Below are 21,283 nucleotides of genomic sequence, written 5' to 3'. Positions count from 1 at the left end.
AATTCTCAGATTGCACAACATTTGGCCAGATTGTCCTCCAGAAACCATTCAATGTGAATTTTCTATACAATCAGCAATGTTGTAATTTGTGGTAAAGTTAAGTCTTTTGGTATAATATGCCTTGAATGGTTTGGCGATAAAATTTCCGAAACATTTGAACAAACAAAAGAGTAAGGCGTTTAGGTACCTTAAAATCAGGAGTGGTTTTCTCATTTTTTGATATAAAAGTTTTTGAGGGCATTTTTTTCCAAAAAAGGTTAGTGTTAGTTCTAATGCTACAGTTAATTCTTGTTTTAGTAATTATTCAGCGTTATTTTATGTGGGACAGTGCAAGTGCATATGTCGCATCCAAATGGTTATTTCAGGTAGATAGCTTTTTCCTAGTCAGATACTGCCTGCCTAGGCAAACAGTAGTTCATTACAGTTTTATCATTAAATGTCTAGGCAAATACTATTGGACAAGACAAATAGTATCTGTCTAAGCTTGTTTTAGGCAAATACCATTTTTTCGATACAACAATGCAATATAGAGTAGGTACCTGTTCACAATAAAATAAAGTAGTTCCTATCGTTATCAGCCTACTGTTCTTAAAGTCACTAATAAGTGTCAAACGAGTCAAATTATTTGCGTATCAAACGATTTATTTCTTGAAGACTTAAATACAAAATTCAATAATTTACTTGTTTTGACAATCAAGTTATCAATCATCTTATTTTTGAAACAAGTACACCTTTTTGTACTGCACTGTTATTTCGTAGGCTGGCACTGGCATTTTGACATCCCTTGCCCAGAAAACAATGACAGTAAAGTGCAGGCCTCTCTTAAAAAAATAAGACATTCCTGGGGTTGGGTTGGTTTAAAGAGCTATTTGCCTGAAAATATTTTAGCCATATGCTATTTGCCTAGAAAAGTAGAATTTAGACTGAAATAAATGGAATAAAACTATTTGCTATAGGCAGATACTATCTGCCTAGGAAAAAGCTATTTACCTGAAACAAAAAGTTATATGAAATTCCCAGTATATAGAAGCCTAAAAGAAGGTATTAAATGAAAACAATAAATTAATTATAAAAAATTACAAATTTTTATTATCGTTTTATATGGCAGTAGTATTTTACAAAAGAGAATTTTTTTAATAACAAATATGAGATATGTGTGAAAATAATTTAAGAAAATAAATTGCACAATCAGCGTAACGAAACAAACTGAACACTCCAAAAGAAATACGCGCGAAATTTTATATTATTATAATTTTTTTAAAACATGTAAACATACTCCAAGTCAATTTATTAAAAATTAATCTGATTTTTTTTAAATTCTATTTACACTCCTACCCTTTCTTTTAATATGTACAATATGTACATAAAATAACGTTGTTTCCTCAACAATTTTTTTATCTATTTATAAATTTTTTCGTAATTAAAACTAAAGATCAGCGTAAAGCATACGAAACTAAAAAAACAGTCTTATAATATAAAATTCTTTTTTATATACTCTTTATACAAACATTTTCTTAGTCTTATTTTTTATAATTTAACTTAAATTTCAAATTCTTACTGTTTTGGTGGTTCCTTATCCACCCTCATATCATCGATTTTCGCTACTATTTTAAGCGCAGGCCCTAGTTTCATCGCCATTGCGTTCATCAGATGATCCTCTTTCAAAAGCATCAAAGCTTGTCCGTCTATTTCGTGATTTATAAAATCTTCAGCATAATCAGAACAACCTGGGAGGTTGCTAATAAAATCAGATACTTCTTGAACCTAAAAAAAAATCATTTTATATTCGTAACATTTTAGAATTAAAGAATTAAACGTACAGTCCATTTCATTGGATCAATTTTGGGTGTATTATCTTCAGCTTCTGTTGAAGCTGCATCATTCGGACTTAAACTGCTTTCAGCTCCTGATGCTCCTGATTCACCATCAACATCCATTGATTCATCTTTCCATTTACCTTTTTTACCTTCTTTTTTATTTTTAACCCTACTTAAAAGAATAAAATTATTTTTCATTGAATTTTTATGGGATTTTCATTGATTATTTACCCTTTAGCGCATGATACAGAACAAAAACGATTATTCTTCTTAAATTTCACTTTTAAATCTACAATTCCACACGTTTCGCATTTTCCATAATCGCCTTTTGCTAATAATTGTTCGTTTGTTGGTGATCCAGAAGCGCGTTTTTTTCCTAATTAAAACAATTATTTTTAATATTTTTTTCAAAAAGTAATCAATAAATTGTCTTACTTGATGGTTCATCTCCGTCTTTATCAACATTAACAGCGTTGGGTTTGAGATCACTTAACAGAGTATTTCGAACAACTGGAAATGGTTCCGAAGATTCTTGAATAACGAAATCTTCGATAACGTGAGTTAAAACTTGCGGTTTAACCATCGCTTTCGGAGGACACCTTTCTTTAACTTCTTCGGCAGTCGCAGCAACGGGAAGCGTATTTTCTTGGGAACTTGTAGCTGGTTGCGTTGGTACTGTTCCAGGAATTGGAGTTGGTTGAATAGTTGCGGAATTCGTTGCAGGTTCAACTACGTTCACATTTTCCGCTTTTAGATCAGTTAGTTGTTGACCGGGTGCTGGAAAAGAAATGATTCGAAAACAAACTTTAGACGTTTTAGTTTGTTTACTAGATGGGGAGAAAATTTTTTATGAGTCATTTGAAATAAAAGAAAATTTCCAATGAGTTTAACGAAACCTAAGACGCTTTGTTAACCAATTCAACTTGGAGATTGATTCCTTGATATCTTGTTGACTTTTTCTTTTATTTTTTTAAGTACATACCTGGAGATTTGTATTCTAAACGAAAGGCAACAGCAGTATTGGTTGTTTTGAAGGGGGCACTCACAACTGTGAACATATACAAAAAAATAACACCCTAAAAACTTTACTAATCACTTAAATAATTTTACCCTTCTTCATCTAACCATAACTACTATCACCCCTCTTCTTCGCAATCACTTTTTATTACATCAAAAAACTTACCTTCAATTCCATTTTCTTTTGGTGCCTCAACTATCGTTGCAGATGTAATATTTTGAACTGAATCGACGGGGGTTTCCCCGGAAGCATCTTCTTTTAAATTAGGAACTGGAGCTGGTAATTGAACTTGTTGTGGAGGAGATATCGTTATCGTCTGTCCGTTTTGTTGGAGCTGTTGGAGTTGCGATTGATTCGCGGCTACTTGCGGAAGTGTTTGTTGAGTTTGAAGTTGACCAATAATCGCTCCTGATTGTGTCATTTGTGCTAACTAATTGGGAATGAAACATTTTAATTAAATAAGATAAAATTAATTAAACAAAATTTAATTCAGAAAAAAAAATATCTTACCGAATGGATTTGTTGAACTCCCATTGGCATTTGTTGAGTAACTGCTAAATTCGGTTGAAGTGTTAATCCTTGAGGCATTTGTCCAGAAAGTGTTTGTTGGATTTGTTGAGTCCCTTGCTGTGCAGACATTGAAACGACGGGCATAATTGGACGATCACCAGCAATAATTTGTTGTTGTTGAATTCCTTGAATAGCTGACATAGCTTTAAATAAAATAAATTTCAAAATAAACTGTTTAATTTATTTTTATTTATTTTTTCTTACCCATGATTGGTTTAGGTTGAATATGCGTAGGTTGTCCGGCTTGTTGTTGTTGTTGCTGCTGTTGCTGTTGAAATTGCATTTGATGTAATTGTTGTTGTTGGAACGCTTGTTGCATTAAAACGGTTTGTTGAGTTTGCGGTTGAGTGTGGGCTTGTTGTTGAGTGACGGTGGTCGTTTTTTGGACAACCTGTTGCGTTTTATCCGTTGCAACGGGAGAACCGGGTGTCATGGCTATTGAAGTGGCGGGATTATTCATTACCAACATCTTATTTGAAACGATGTGGTGTTGGAGATTTGAGTATGGTTTTATTTGGGTTTGATTCGCGGCGTCCGCTTTCGGAGCGGGTGGAGTACGAATTCCGGGAGCTTTCGTTCGTACTTTAGCAGCAGGTTTCGCGGCCATTCCAACCTGGGAAACGCAAAACTATTGAAGAGAGAGTTCAAAGGGAAATTAAATACGTTTGGTATGCCATAATAAATAAATATAAAAAAAAATATTAACTCGTTTATGAGTGAATATGAGATGGTTTTGGTTTTGTTACCTGAGCTTGTGCGCCTATTGTTTGGGTTGATACCGAACTGGCGGGTCTGATATTTGCGGTGTTCGATGGCAAAATGCTTAACGGTCGGTTTATTGCTTGCTTTGGTTGGATGTTTTCGGTTGTTGGACGTGGTTTAGCTCCAATTTGTGGCATTGCACCAGTTGCGACAGCTATATTAAACAAAGTAATCAATCAATCTCAATTTGTTTTATTTTATTTTTTAATATTACGATTTTGTTGTGTTTGAATCGTCGTGGCTTGAGGACTTTGTTGTATTAACATCCCGGGTGTTCCATCTGGTTGAGTTCCTCTTATAAAAATCGGATTTGGCAATAAAGTCGATGATTGTATGGCATTTGTTGTCCATACTTGAGGAAATTGCCATGGAGTAAATTGCATTGGTTGTCCATTGGGCTATTAACAAAAATCAAATGTTAAGATTTCTAAGTAAATAACTTAAATTTTCAAAAACGTCCGTTTCATTTTTAAGAATTAAGTAAAGTGTACTAGCAATGAATTCGAAGCGGTTTGAAAATTTAAAACGCAAAGAATAATAAGTATTATTAACAACATACTTGAAGTGGACTTATTATTTGAGCGGTAGGTTGAGTTCCTATCATTGCTTGCGAGACTTGTACACATTGCCCCTGTTGCTGCGGGGCCACAGTTACCGCACCTCCATTGCTAGCCACTTTTTGAATCACTTTTTGACCACCCATGACCTAAATGAAAGCAAATTTTTCTTTAATTTTAACGGAAAAATTAAAAATTAAGCAATAGGCCTGTTCTGTAGTTCTAAATCTTTCTGCGCAGAAAGGTTCAGAACCATTTGGAACTGCAGAACTCTTGATTAAGCCTAATAAATTTCGTATTAATATTAATCAAGAATTTTACTTAGAGATCAACACAATAATTTTCAGACCTCTAAAAAAAATCCTTTTTCAATTAGATATCTATTTACCTTATGCATTTCTTGTTGTTTCTGAGGAGCAATAACATTACCAGGTGCAGAATGTGAAGGAATAATATTAGGTTGAGATCCGATAACACCAACTTGTCCAAAAACCAAGGTTTGTTGGTTTTGCGTTGTAGGAATTGTGGGTATTGTTGTATACCCAGGAAAAGCTGTATTACTTCCTTGCAGAACTTGTTTTCCTTGGGTGGTAGTTAACATATGCGGCAATTGATTCTGTTGTAACGGTTTTGTTATAACTTGTATTTGTTGAGGATTAATTCCTGGATGTAACTGTATATTTCCAGGCAACAACAACTGTCCTTGGGCGTTATAAAACTGTTGAACATACGGGGAATTCTGTAAAGGTTGTTGTATAACTTGAACTCTTGAGTGTCCCCAATCCGTGCTGATTTGTTGGGCATGACTCGTCGCTTGAGCTTGCTGCAACGGCGACATTGTCGTAATCGTGGTACTATTGGATTGTGGAGCTGCCGCAGTAAGAACCTGAGCTCCTTGAGTTTGTATAACTTGACCGCCAGGAGCAACTTGTTGATGCATCGAAACAGTATGTTGAGGAGGTCCCATCGAAACATTCGCTTGAATGCATTGACCGCCGGAAGAAGCAACAGCAACTTGTTGTAAATGTTGAGGACTTTGAGCCGGAACTAACGTCTGTTGATCAGCGCTTTGTTGAAGCGCAACTTGTTGCATCGCCGCCTGTTGTTGTTGAACAACTTGCGCTTGGGCCTGAGCTTGAGCTTGGGCTTGAGCTTGAGCCTGCGCTTGAGCTTGCGCTTGAGCCTGAGCTTGAGCCTGGTTATTTGCATCCACAATCTGTTGATTCTTTATCTCGCTCATATTGTTTACTTCCTGTTGATGATTTCTATTCGTATCAAACGCCCTGTCCAAATTCAACAGGGTGTTGGCCGCATCGTACTTACAATCGTCTATAGATAAATCATGGATCCCGGCTTTTTGGGCCAAAGTCTCCAAACACTGCAGCGAACGGCTGCCTTGCTGTTGTTGTTGTTGGTTGTCGCCTTCTCTTAGAGTTGATTCCGGCTGTTGTTCTTGCGGATGTTCCTCGTTATTATTTAATTTGTGTTGTTTAGATGGCGAGGTGGTGTTTGTTGTGTCTTTTAGCGGCTGTTTTTGTTGGTCAGCTTGCAAGTTATCGTAATGTTGAGATCTGTAACAAATTAAAAAAAAAATGAGTTAAATTGTAGTCAAAAAAATAGAAGGAAATGAATTAAATTGGGTTTTTGAATTCTTTTTACCGCCATCTATTTAAGTCTATTACTATTAAATAACACATTTATGATAAATATGATAATCCACGGTGAGGAAAGAATTCCTGAAGATGTAACTTCGAAAAATACGTAGAATTCAGCGATAACTTGTTGTAATCTGTATTTATCACCGGTGTGAAGACGTAATAAAAGATTATAAGACAGTCTAAATAGGATTAAATATTTTTTTTTAGTAAGTAATCATACAACATAAATTTAGCAGGTTAATTACACCTATTAGAGTAATTAGACAAGATTAAAATATGAATGACATTAATAGCAAAATAATTTATTCTATAATTTGCCTGATATATAATTATACTTTTTTAATTTTTTCTAAGATTAAAAACAAATTTCATTTGAATCTTTTTATAGCCTTCAAAAACATGTATGTCGAGAGTTCTTTAATTAACAGGGATAAACGTCAATCGAATATTACATAATGTTTGTATAATCTTGTTTTTTTAAATCAGTAACAAAATTCACTAATTTTTGCAAATCCCATTCCAACATGGCTGATAATTGATAATTTAAAAATAGTTCCCACAACTATTTTTTGGCTGATTTAATTAGCCATAATTTTATGATCGAATACAATTTTTTTTGACAACTCAGGAAAAAAATGAAATGTTAGGTTGGAAGAGATTGCAGATGCATTTACTTAGAAATTAAAAATGGGTTCTTTATTATGCAGATTAAAGCACCACAATAAAACTGCTTTTAAAACTTGAAATAGAAATTGTGGAATCAAGAAATATTGAAAATACAAAGTTTAATAACATGTTGGACTTTGCCGAAAATTGTGCAGAAAGATAAGAAACAATCCAATCAAACATATTGACAATTTGTGGTAAATAACCAAGTGGTCAGAAAATGTTGTGATAATTAGGTTTGCACAAAAATGTTGGAGGTTTTATGTGGGTCAGAAAACGATTAAAGTTCATATTCTTTTGACCCAGCAATAAGAAGCAACTCGAATTAAAAGCTTGCATGAAATGCTTGGAAAAAGCGAAAGAAAGATTTTTGTTATGATAAATTATGAGACGGACTACCTCCTGGACATTATGCATCCTTGATTAATACCAACTACAAAGATAAAAACACGAAAACAAGGGAAGTCGTTGAGAATGTTGGAAACTTACAGAAAATATGTATCGTTTGTATGTACCTCACTATTTCTATTAATGTTTTTCATTAAAAAAAATAACTATTGCAATACGGTTAAACATAAAAATAGAAGTGGACAACATGTTTGCACAGAATGATTTTTTACATTAAAAAAGTGAAGTAAGAAGTAACCAGAAAGACGTCAATATGCTATTATCTATGCATAAAAATGTTTACACATTTACACTCCTAGGTAGACGAATCGGTCTATGTTAATAAACACGGTAATCATTTCCTTGGTATTATGATGTTTCGTACATGATAATTGGCCGACAAGCGTCCATGAAGGTCCTAAATATGAGCTTCAAATTCCTTCCTTTTTAATCATAAGATTGAGTATAGATGTATCTTTTATAAGATGAATCAATTAATTATTTTTTCTTCCGACGCTAAAGTTTTGCATTATTATGTGTACCATAAAAGCAAATAGACTCAATATTAGAAGTAGATTGCGTTTCCAGGTTGTATAAAACTTAATCCATCCAAGTTATATATCAGATAACGCTAATTCAAGATTAATGACTTCCCAACTCGATCATTTTTCAATATTACCGTTCGTTACTCTAATTACATCCTTTTTACACATATTAATGATTGCGCGCTAACACAATAACAAAACATTAAATTGGTAAATTCAACCTTGTAATTGAAAAGTGCAAGGTGTTACTCAAAACTTTTAACAACAAAGTAATAGTGATTGAAAGAAAAGCCAAATGCAGTAAAAAGCCTTGCTAAGAATGTGTTAGATGAATTCACTCTTGAACAAAAAAACGCAATTGCGCCGTCATGTTGATGCCAACATCATTATATCCAATTTACTGGTAAATTATCAAATTGTTGGTCTTCGTGGTATGTATTAGTATTTAATTTTTTCCTTTTCTGTTATAGATTGACTCACATTTTTCGTCTATGCCTGGCTGAATCACTCTGGTGAAAATCATGGATCGAAAACTAACTGTTCTTGTACTCTGTAATTTTGGTAGTCTCCTCGCTTTCTATTAGCCTCCTTGTTTAAAATAAGATCTAAGCGAGATTTTCAGTCTGATGTGCATAAAATGTGTTTCAGGATGCATAAACAGGAGTTTATCCTTCTTCTAGATTGGTATGCATGTATGTTGTGGTATTAATAAGCAGAGTTGCAGCTTTTTGTGGTACCATCGGCCAACTTAACGGTAATCTAAACAAGTTTCAAACAGGTTGAGGTGCAGAACTGAGCAGCATTTTGTACTGAACCCTGATGACGACCAAGTTTATTGTTTTTGGTTCTAGTTCTCTTCTGAACAGATCATATGATTTGTGTCATAAAGTTGTTGTATTGAATGGTGTCCAAAGACAGTTCTCAGACTATCGTCATGCGTCATTCTGAATTCTGTTTTGACAAAACATTTGCTAATATGGATTACGTCTTATGATTTACTACAATTTTAGTGCTTTATATGATATTAACTCATTATTTAACAACAATCTAACGCTGAATAGCATTTAAAACTAGAACTAACACTAGACCTAGATCTAGAAAGTTTCGGGTTTAGCCGTGCGTCTTCAGACTTAGAACTAACAGTAGTTCTAGTTTTAATACAATGAAAATATACAACAATCTAACGCTAAATAACTACTAAAACAAGAACTAACCCTAGCATTAGAACTAATACTAGACCTAGAACTAGAAACATTCGGGTTTAGCCGTACGTCTCTTAAGACGGCTAAAGCCGAATGTTTCTAATTCTAGGTCTAGTGTTAGTGCTAGGTTAGTTCAATGAAAATATACAACAATCTAGCACTAAATAACAACTAAAACTAGAACTACCGTCCTTAATTTATACATCGTATAGACAACTCGGGGAAAACCCCGAGTTTATCGAGCTTATTGAATAGAGTAACTTGGGGAATAATCCGAGTTTGATTCTATCTATGAGCTATGTATTAAAAAAAATGTAAAGAGTTATTGTGGAATTGAAATTTTTATTTTTAGAATATAGAAATCAAATCCAATTTTATTTATACATCAAAATTTTATTGCAACCAATTATAAAGAGAACATAAAATGAAATAAAACATCATGAAATTTAAGAGGGTTCTTCAAGATCACAATTTTATCTAAAACCTAGAAAATAATGAAAACTAACTTTAATTTTTGAAAAATCTAAAACGTATTTTATCTCAAAAATGAAATCCCTCAAAATTTATTTTGAAAATGTGGTTTGTTTAAGTATTATTTATCTTTAACGGGGTCCTTTTTAAAGTTTACAGAGGAAGCGGATTTGTTTTCTTAGGACGGTAATTTTAATGTATTTCAACCTTGAAGCCTATTGCACGTTGCATACAGGATGTTTCGCGATTAAACTCTAAAACAACTTAATAATAAATAATTCAACCATCACAACATATTCTACAACAAAAAATATTTATCTTTAAATCTCTGTTAATTAAACGGCAAATTAAAATTGAATTTCTATTTTTTTCTATAACTTCCCTTGGAATAGATTTTAACCGTCGGAGAAGAACCGGGAATCGAACGAAAACCACTTAGAACTCTTTTCTTTCTTATAACGTAGCCCCCTCTACATTAAAGGATAAACGAAAAGCCTTCAATTAAATTTATTAAAAATTAATAAAATTAATCTCAACTACGTTCGATCGATGCAGTTTTAATCTCCGGTTTCTAAGACGAAGAAGCACGTCAGGTAGCAAAATTAAAAATAATGATCCGTATCTAATCGTAACATCCCTTTGTACATTCATCAAAAGAGAAAAGAAAAAAAGGAGACACCATACCGAGAATAAGCCGTTTTATTTTTGAAAAGACGTACGTCGTTTTTACTCTTTCTGGCTTTTCGGCACGGTCAAGATACTTTTGAGTGTTTGTATAGAAAAGGAAAAGAGTGGTCTGGAAAGTTTTTGTGTTTTTTCGAAATTACTTTTACCAATCGATTTCAAAATATATTTAAAAAAAAAACTAAAGTTAAAAGTTTTAGGAAACGATTTGAAATGTTTAAAAGTTTAGTATAAGAAAATGTTGGTTGTTACTTTGTAAGTAGTTGCATTCTTTGATTAAGAATGTAATGAATGTCGTCATTCTTTGTATTGCATGCTAAAAATATCTTATGAGAAATAATTATTAAACAGCGTAATTGAAGTTGTTGTAGGTTTTTTTTTATGAAATAAATAACTATAATTATTGATGAAGAATGTTTTCATTTTTTTTTGATAACATTTTTGTAATTCAAAACTTAAAAAGAATTAAATCTTAAATTTATTTACAATAAAATTTTATTAAAATAAATGCTATGTTGTTATCTTGATATATTTTGATATAAATCGATTAAAAAAACCAGATAGCGCACAATGATTTATTAGATTACTTCTTTAACTTTGCCATTTTGAACCAATACATGAATACCAATACATAATATTGTTGTAAGGCATTTTATCTGAATTAAATCAACCAGAAAGATCAGATTATTTGCAATGATTTACTCCTTTTGATACTTAGCTTTGTTGTTTTGAACATATTCGATGTAAAGTTTGGTTGTAAACTTGAAATTCGATATATCATTGTAATTTTATATAAGAAACTTTTTAATTTTTTTTAAGATTTGATTAAAAAATTGGTTATTTCGCTCCTTTATTTTGTCAATTTGAAATCATTTGATGTAGAATTTCAGTATAAACTTTAAATTTGGTGCATCTTCATAACTTCATGTAAGAAATATTTTATCTTAGTTAGATTTGATTGTAAATCGATCAGAAATATCAGATTACCCACAATGATTTACTAATTTTGTTCTTGTACTTAGTTATTTTGGAATTATTCGATATAAAGTTAGGTTATAAACTTTAAATTCGATATATCATCATAACTTCATGTAAGAAACATTTTATCTTAGCTAGATTTGATTATAAATTGATCAGAAAGATCAGATTACCTACAATGATTTAATCATTTTTTTCCTTTAGTTAGTTATTTTGAAATTATTCGACATAACATTTGCTTACAAACTTTAAATTCAGTATATCACCATAATTTTATGTAAGAAACATTTTATCTCAGTATGATTTGATTGTAAATCGATCAGAAACATCAGATTACCTACAATGATTTATTAATTTTGCTCTTGTACTTAGTTATTTTGGAATTATTCGATGTGAAGTTAGGTTATAAACTTTAAATTTGGTATACCATCATAACTTCATGTAAGAAACATTTTATCTTAGTTAAATCTGATCAATTTATATGATCAGAAAGATCAGATTACCATTACAATGATTTTCTAATTATGTCCCTTTAGTTAGTTATTTTGAAATTATTCGACATAACATTTGGTTATAAACTTAACATTCAGCATATCATCATAATTTTACATAAGAAACATTTTATCTCAGTAAGTTTAATTGTAAATTGATCAGAAAGATCAGATTACCTACAATGATTTACTAATTTCGTTCTTGTACTTAGTTATTTTGCAATTATTCGATGTAAAATTAGGTTATAAACTTTAAATTCGGTACATCATCATAATTTTACATAAGAAACATTTTTTCATAATAAATTATAATTGTAAATCAATCAGAAATACCAGTTTACCTACGATGATTTGCAAATTTTAGTCTTAAAGTTAGTTATTTAGCAATCATTCCACGTAAAATTTAGTTATAAACTTTAAATTTAGCATATCATCATAATTTTACATAAGAAACATTTTATTTTAATAAAACTGGTTTGTAAATTGATCAGAAAGATCAGATTACCTACAATGATTTACTAATTTCGTTCTTGTACTTAGTTATTTTGCAATTATTCGATGTAAAATTAGGTTATAAACTTTAAATTCGGTACATCATCATAATTTTACATAAGAAACATTTTTTCATAATAAATTATAATTGTAAATCAATCAGAAATACCAGTTTACCTACGATGATTTGCAAATTTTAGTCTTAAAGTTAGTTATTTAGCAATCATTCCACGTAAAATTTAGTTATAAACTTTAAATTTAGCATATCATCATAATTTTACATAAGAAACATTTTATCTTAATTAGATTTGATTATAAATTGATCAGAAAGATCAGATTACCTACAATGACTTAATTATTTTGTTCTTGTACTTAGTTATTTTGCAATTTTTCGATGTAAAGTTAGGTTATAAACTTTAAATCCGGTACATCATCATAATTTTACATAAGAAACATTTTATCATAATAAATTATAATTGTAAATCAACCAGAAATACCAGTTTACCTGCGATGATTTGCAAATTTTAGTCTTAAAGTTGGTTATTTAGAAATCATTCCACGTAAAGTTTAGTTATAAACTTTAAATTTAGCATATCATCATAATTTTACATAGGAAACATTTTATCTTAATTTGATTTGATTGTAAATCCATCAGAAAGATCAGATTACCTGCAATAATTTACTAATTTTGTTCTTTTACTTCGTTATTTTGGAATTATTCGATGTAAAATTATGATATAACTTTAAATTCGGTATATCGCTATAATTTTACATAAGAATCATTTTATTTTAGTAAGATTTGATTGTAAATCGATCAGAAAGATCAGATTACCTGCAATGATTTACTTATTTCGTTCTTTTACTTAGTTATTTTGGAATTATTCGATGTAAAGTTAAGTTATAAACTTTAAATTATTTATATCATCATAATTTTACATAAGAAACATTTTATCTTAATAAGATTTCATTATAAATCAATCAGAAAGATCAGATTACCTACCATGATTTGCGAATTTCGTTCTTTTACTTAATTATTTTAAAATTATTCGCCATAAAATTTAGCTATAAACTTTAAATTCGGTATATCATTATAATTTTACATAAGAAACATTTTATCTCAACAAAATTCCATCATAGATCGATCAGAAACATCAGATTACCTGCAATGATTTATTCTTTGTTAGTCATTTTGAAAATATCATATTTAAAATTTGGTTATACATCATAGCTTTATATAAAACACATTTTATTTTAATACGATTTGATTGCCAAGTGCTTAGAAAGATTACTTCATCTTCTATAAAGTTTTAATAATTTCAGGAAGTTGGGTTATTTTCATTTTATATCACCCAGATTTAGAGTTGGAAAAGTGGAACTTTATCAAGAACTTCTCAATCAATGTAACTTAAATTAATTAAATCAAGTTAAAAATATTCTAAAATAAAATGTTTATCAATATTTTTTGTACCGCTTCTTTTTAAACCGTAAACATGCTTATTATTTCTTGCTATTCGAATCAATATCCTCAAGAATTTTATTGCCTTATCAGCCTTAATTGATACATGAAACACGAGAAGTGTTTACGTGATAAAATGCTTATTTTTACGATTCGTACTATTTTTATAATCCTTTACCTTTAATACCAACAATACCAATTTACAAAAAAAATATTTTCTCAAAAAAAAATTAAAAAATAGTTCTTCTAACCCTCAATAAATGTACCCAATCTCAGATCGTAATTCAATGCATTTTCCTCCCTTTCTCCTCTTCTCCCTATTTTTTTTTCCTTCTTTTTTCTAACCAACAACCTCTCCCCAGCGTCATGGCCGCTTCCACGTAATTTCCTAGGGTAGACCTGGCCCCTCATCTAAAAGAGAGAGAGAAATAAAGCGAACCCCAAAGCAGAGGTTCAAAAGGGTCCTCTCTCTCTTTCGATCCCTCCCCCATCGTCGACGACCCCAGGCAGGCCCGAATTTCACCCTCGTTATTTTCCTGTCGGACGCACCCGGCCCGGGGCCAGGTACGAGACCTGGAGGGCTACATAGGAGAATTGCGGAGGGGGCCCCCTCGGGGGCAGAACACGACCCAGCACAAAACGGTAATAGCAAGCGCGCGGCTCCGCGTGACTCCCTCCCCCTTTGTTACCAAAACTAGGGGGGCCCCCCGCCCGAAAACGCGGCATGGCCAGATAGAGAGACCGAGCGATAGAGAAGAGGGTCGAGCCCGTTTTTGGCCCCGCGTCACGGTCCCCTGACAATAACCCCCTTTTCGAAACAGGATACCATCCATTTTGTCAATGACTGGTCGAAATCGAAATGGGACGAAAAGAAGAGAGAAAGAACGGAAAGTTTAAGAGAAGATTGAAAAGAAGGAAAGAGATGAGAAAGGGGGGAAGGAATGTGAAAGAGGAATGGTAAAAAAGGGATTAAAAAAAGTTTTTGGAAGAATGATGTTAAAGAAAGAATTTTTAATATACAGGGGGTCAAAAAAAGGATGATGATAAATATTTTAGTTTTTGGACTAATAAATCATTTTAAGTTATAACCATTTTTATAATGGAAAAAAGCTTAAAGAGGAAATCACAACAACGAAGTTAACAGGCGACGGATTCTTGAAAATTCTTCAACCACATCAATAAAAACTAAGTTTTTATAAAATAATTTATATTAATAATTTCATCGTTAGATTAACATAAGGTATATAAAACATACTTATTAATCCAATTAATACATACATAATTCTAATAAATATAGTGATCGCGATTCAATTTATTCAACCACGATTATCTTTAAACATTAAATGAACAGACAACATTTCAACTTGTCAATTATATTGATTTACGTTTAACCCCGTGTTCACATTTATCTTATTATATTTATTATTTCAAAAACAATTCTTCGTGTATCTCTCATATATGGTAAATTTAAGTGACAGATTTGTCTCTCTAAACCTATATCCAGTCATATACACTATTTAGCCTTTACCTTTCTTGTTCTAATCTATCCATGTTTACGTACTTTGTTTATGTATGCACGAAGCAAACCTCCGCGTCGGAGGAATAAAGAGATTGTGTCAACCCTATTATTCAATTTCCATTCTTTCAACTTATTAAGAAGTCAAGAATGTAAAGCGTAGAGAAGAATGTTGTAGCGGTGCGGTTGTATTTACTCGGTTCCGGTAAAACAAACTCCACCCGGTGTATTTACACGGGAATTGTTAGTTTTTCGTGTTATTGTGAAAAGCCATGTTGATCTTTGATTGGATTCTACAAACTTTATCAATGAGAAAAGTTTCATTTCCACTCGATTCATACCCAATTAAAAAAAAAATGGTTTAAAATTTCACCAATTTAGTAATTTGCAACCGGCGTAATCAAATTAATGAATTCGTAATAATTTCGTTTCAAAATGATTGCACCTTAAATACCAAAACGTAAACAGTTAATCATCAATCAAAACCCAGACGCGATATGATTTTTTTTTAACCGAATTCGTTGGAAAATTCCATCGAAAATAACTTTACTATTAAATTCAAAGTAAGTTTATACACTTAGATAAGTATTTTTTTTATATTAATGGAGTACAACATCGATATAATGGATTAATACGGAAAAGGGAGTGTCCGTTAAGTCCAAACGTCCGTTATTTGTATAATAAGGACGGTAGAATCTAAGAGGACTGCTACATCTTTGGAACAGGTGCACAGCTCGAAGGCCCGTTTGTGACGTCAGCGCTAAATAATAGTTAAAACTATTAACTAGACCTAGAACTAGAAACATTCGGGTTTAGCCGCACGTCTCCCAAGACGGCTAAACCCGAATGTTTCTAGTTCTAGCTCTAGTGTTAGTTCTACTTTTACATATGCAACAGTGACATCTAGCGTTAACTAGCGCTGTCTAGCACTGTCAGTAGATCTAGAACTAGCAACATTCGAGTTTAGCCGTGCGTCTCTTAAGACGGCTAAACCCGAATGTGTCTAGTTCTAGGTCTAGTGTTGGTTCTACTTTTAGTTCAAGAAAGATAGGCAACAATCTGGCGCTGAATTACAATTAAAACTAGAACTAACACTAGACCTAGAACTAGAAACAAATATTACTTCAACTTTTAGTTGAATAAAAATATAAAACAATCAATTTTGTCTGTTATATTCGAAGTTCGTTATATCGAGGTTGTATTGTAATATGTTTATCAAACTATTAGAGAGTAGATAATATAGAAAGAGCGAAATGGTTTATCTGTCGATGCTGTAAGAACTATCCCCGTTATTATTATTACCGTGGACAAAAACTAGTAGACCCTGAATAGCTCGGGGAACAGTAAATCTTTGAAAAAGAACGCGAGTCGAAAGTCGAACTTGCACCGCCTCCAGTGCTTCTAGGAAGCAATTACTCCGTGAATACCAGAGGTTACCAGATAACCATCATTTTTTTAATTCCCCTTTTTATTTTTTTTACGAATCATTATTATATCATAAGTGAGCCTACATCGTTTTGTAAAATTAACTGTGATGCAAGAAAAATTTAATCTTTTTCCACTTATTAAAGAAACGTAATTTATTAATCATTATATACATTGAAATTATATAAAAGAAATATCAAATATCAGGATGATATGAATTAGAAACAGGATCTCAAAGAAAGTTTGAGATCCTCAAGGAACCAGCAAAGAAGCGTAACTAATCATAGTCTAAAGCAGCATAAAATCGTATTAAATCCATTCAAAATTGTCTATCACGCGCTCCTCAATGAAATATTATCTATGTCACGCTTAATTAACCACGTCTTAGGACTGGTGTCTTGAGACAATCTCGGCTAGAGAATATTAATAACGAATACAGGATATTATCAAACTATGATCAAGGTGGATGTAATCCCTAATTCTCTATACGGAACATCCCTCATGATACTGGTGTCTATATACATTTAATTAATCTAGCACATCTTTACCAATTTGTTCATGTTGGAATGTAATAAAGAACACGCAAGTAAGTAATCTAGTAATGCAACTGAAACTTAATAGCCAATGAGTATCATTAGAGTATTGCACAATACCTTGAGGAGCCAGATATAGTAAACTTGAAGTGTTAATGCCTCTAGATGTATCTAGAAGAATATCATTTCCAAACTTTGAAAATGATGGAAAAGGAACAATCTAATTTCCTAACAATTGCCATTGCATCAATTATTATTACTAAAGAAGATTTTACAACTTTGTCCAATTATATAAGTGAAGAGAGCTCTCAGATTGATGTAGCTCATAATGAGCAAAGAAGATGAGTTGGATGAATTAAACTCGTCAAACCTTGAAGAAAAAGAAGAAGACATTGTGAATGCAAGATAATGAGGTTGCTGACAAATTCTGAAGCAAACAATGAGCAGGAAAATATTGACATTTTTTTCAACGATGTACTTGGTCCAATTGGATATGCCGAAAGAAAAAAAAAACTTTCGATGGAATTTGACAACTATTTTATGTAATACACCATTAAATGTAAGCAAATTGAAGCACGAAAAATTTTGGGAAAAGATTGGAGTTTACTTCGAGAAAAGTTTAGGGATATACAGGGTGATTCTCAACTTATACGCATAATATATATAATTTCTTTTTTATTTTTTAGGAATTATTCCCCAAGTTTATGCGTATAGGTTTAGAACCACCCGTATATTGGCAAACCATCATCATCACATAGTTTTTATGGGTTAAAAAATAGGGCCCATTACTTCTTTGAATACCATTAGATAATATTGTTTCATGGAAACATTAAAGTTTGTGCGTTTTGATAAAAATCGAACGAAGGTAACATTTGAAAGAGGATAAATTCGCTTTGGTGGTATCAAAAATTGGCAAAATTGTTATAAGCCAGCTACAAATATCATAGTTGAGGAACCAAAGCTAGATACGTTCGCCCAATACATGGTCAAATAAATCAGACAAATTTGGCATCGAATGCAAAAAGTAAATATCTTGTAAACAGGCTTCCAAAAAGATGAAAAGCAGTTTCATTTGGTGAGTTCGCTTATTGAATTTTTGAAATTGAAGTCATGGTTATATAAATATATATAAATAGATATGAAAATTATTTAAATATATATAAATTGATGTCAAAATTATATAACTATATAAATTGATGTCAAAATTACATAAATATATATAAATTGATGTCAACATTATACAAATATATATAAATTGATGTCAAAATTATACAAATATACATAAATTAATGTCAAAATTATATGAATACATATAAATTGATGTCAAATTTAAATAACTATATATAGATTGATGTTAAAATTATATAAATATATATAAAATGATGTCAAAATTATATAAATATATATAAATTGATGTCAAAATTGTATAAATACATGTTAAAATTATATAAATATATATAGATTGATGTTAAAATTATATAAATATATATAAATTGAGTCAAAATTATATGAGTATATATAAATTAATACCAAAATTATATGAGTATACATAAATTAATATCAAAATTATATAACTATATAAATTGATGTCAAAATTACATAAATATATATAAATTGATGTCAACATTATACAAATATATATAGATTGATGTTAAAATTATATAAATATATATAAATTGATGTCAAAATTATATAAATATATACAAATTGATGTCAAAATTATATAAATATATATAAATTGATGTCAAAATTACATAAATATATATAAATTGATGTCAACATTATACAAATATATATAAATTGATGTCAAAATTATAAAAATATATATAAATTAATGTCAAAAATTATATGAATATACATAAATTTATGTCATAATTAGATAAATTGATGTCAACATTATACAAATATATATAAATTAATGTCAAACTTATACAAATATATATAAATTGATGTCAAAATTATATGAATATATATAAATTGATGTCAAAATTGTATTGTTGAAGATACCTGAAGATGTTGTAATAATAATAGGTGTGTATAAGAAGAAATGTGCTAGAAAAGGATAGTAATACAGTATATGTGTGACAATCGCGTCGTCGTAGTCGTCGTCGGGGTCAGTGTCGAGAACGCGATCGCGAAACGTAAACAAAACATAAAATTACGGGTCCGTAAGTTTAATGCCCACAGGCGTCGTCGTCGTCGTCGCCGCCGCCGCAACAGCCTACGAACGAAACGATGGGCAACGTTGCCAAATCTACGCGCTGGTCCACGACGCGAAGTAGCACGACCTTAAAGGGGAACTGCTCGAACACAATCCACAAGCGATATCCTCGAATCTCCAAAGACGAGCTCAGTCTAGTAAAATGAAATGACAAAGAGAGAAACATTTTTCTTTCTTCCTCTCATTTTTTTTTTTTTTTGGGACTTAGTGTGTAATTATTCTAAGAACACTTTCATTTTTTACAACTACTAAGTACAAAAAGAAGAAAAAAGCAGGTAAAGAAACTTTTTCTTATATAAATAACAAAAAATTTACTTGTATTCTTTTTTGTTTGGCAAATATATAAAAAAAAAGCAAAAAGACAGAAAAATATAAAAGAATGGAAGGACTGATAATCTAAAAGTGTCACTAATAACATGGGGGTATCTCTATCAGTAGTGGGGGAAGTACACATAGAGCATGTAAGATGGTGGCCGATCCGAAATTTTAACGCATGTCTACGACCGCCATTTTTTTTGTTATAACATGGAAGGGGATGGAGAAAGCGTTTTGTTGGTGTGTGATTACAAAAAAAAACGTACCCCACGAACTATTTTCCTCTCCACGCAGCGTCCACTATTATACAACTTAATTTTACCAAAAAATAAAATTAATTAAACGACCCCCGAGAAATTCAAAACAACTCCAAATTAAAACAAAAAAAAAACAAAACAAACCTTTTTGTAAAGAAACCAAAAGACCTTCGTTCCATCGCACGCTAAACCATAAATAAGAAACAAAATCGGTACATACACCCTCCGAGGACAAAAACCATAAAAAAACCAAACCAAAAATGAAACGAGATAGAATAGAAAAAACCGGATTGAAATAATACTTTTTATAAACACTTTTAAAACACACTCAAAATCACCCACTTTTTTTTTCAATGCGATTTTTTCGGTTGTGTGAAAAAAAAACGTTAATATTCTGCGAACTGCGCGAAACGCACGCACTATACTGAGTGTTCGCGATGCGACGATGGTTAAAAGCGCGTGTGTCGAGGCTAGTTTCAGACCGCGATGTAGAGAGAGCGGAGTCGACAACTTGTCGATTGCGCGTGCGCATTTCACCTCCGACAGACGGCGTTTGTTAAACCGGTTGTCCTTCGTTTTCCGTCCAATAAGGTTGCTTCGCCCCCCTCTTACAGCGATTGGTCGCCGCGGCCCACGCCAACTTTAAAAGAAGAAAGGAGCCGGGAAACCGTTGTGTGCAATGGAAATCAAGCGGGCGTCCATACCGATTTCGCACGCTACCTTATTTTTAAGACCGTTTAAATATAGGGGACGCTCTCGAAAAAAAGGAGATTTATTTTTCAATATGGCGTCCGAGCGGTATAATTAAATTTTGAAGGGTCCGAGGGGTTGAGATTAACTAAAAATCGAAGGGAAATGCGTTGACGCCGATAAAGTTACAAACGGTTCAACCTTGAAATCGTCGATTTGGGATTGGTTGTTTTGGGAAGATTTGATGGTTGGGGTGTTTGAGATTGGGTTTTTTCGATGCGGGCGTGCATCTGAGAGGTGTCTGGTCGTAAATTTTAATTTGTAATCCTGAGGCATTTTACATTCCGACAAAAGATGGCGATAGGGTCAGGCCATAAAAGTTTAAGATTTAACGCTTTATTGTTGTGTATTCTTATTATCATATATTAAATTATAAATCTTTGACTTTATCGTTGATTATCGCCAAATCTTGCATTCAAATAGTTTGATGACGTCAACTTTTGGATTAAGGTTGATTTTACGAAATCAACTTCGCTCTAAAAGTTTTTTTCGATGTTATTATTAGGTGAAGA

At 31.8% G+C, this 21,283-nt stretch overlaps 1 protein-coding gene across 6 annotated transcripts; it reads right to left on the bottom strand.

The window, feature by feature from the left end:
• Window positions 1-1,062: 1,062 nt before the first annotated feature.
• On the bottom strand, window positions 1,063-20,602 carry LOC111427941 (polyhomeotic-proximal chromatin protein-like). Of its 6 annotated transcripts, none has more exons than XM_023063304.2 (13): window positions 20,166-20,602; window positions 5,113-6,295; window positions 4,727-4,873; window positions 4,382-4,565; window positions 4,152-4,321; window positions 3,610-4,033; window positions 3,346-3,548; window positions 3,001-3,265; window positions 2,800-2,865; window positions 2,253-2,594; window positions 2,049-2,193; window positions 1,821-1,989; window positions 1,063-1,764 (listed from the first exon to the last, which is right to left on the bottom strand). In XM_023063304.2, exons 1-13 carry the CDS (start codon window positions 20,198-20,200, stop codon window positions 1,555-1,557), a joined length of 3,543 nt encoding a protein of 1,180 aa, XP_022919072.1. In that variant the 5' UTR covers window positions 20,201-20,602; the 3' UTR covers window positions 1,063-1,554. The 6 variants fall into 6 exon arrangements, with proteins under 6 accessions (XP_022919072.1, XP_022919074.1, XP_022919075.1 ...); XM_023063306.2 differs by having other exon boundaries at window positions 1,821-1,986; XM_023063307.2 differs by having other exon boundaries at window positions 3,610-4,018.
• Window positions 20,603-21,283: the final 681 nt, after the last annotated feature.

The sequence above is a fragment of the Onthophagus taurus genome, chromosome 6, assembly GCF_036711975.1.
Source record: "Onthophagus taurus isolate NC chromosome 6, IU_Otau_3.0, whole genome shotgun sequence".
Taxonomy (NCBI): Eukaryota; Metazoa; Arthropoda; class Insecta; order Coleoptera; family Scarabaeidae; genus Onthophagus; species Onthophagus taurus.
The sequence above is the reverse complement of the archived record's forward strand: the minus strand, read 5'-3'. Positions and strand labels throughout refer to the sequence as shown.

Coding starts and splice junctions, on each gene's coding strand:
- LOC111427941 (XM_023063304.2), bottom strand. CDS start 20,200: ATGGAACGAAGGTCTTTTGGTTTCTTTACAAAAAG. Junction 4,874..5,112: donor AACAACAAGAAATGCATAAG/GTAAATAGATAT, acceptor GCTTTCATTTAG/GTCATGGGTGGTCAAAAAGT. Junction 2,866..3,000: donor AAAAGAAAATGGAATTGAAG/GTAAGTTTTTTG, acceptor ATATGTTCACAG/TTGTGAGTGCCCCCTTCAAA.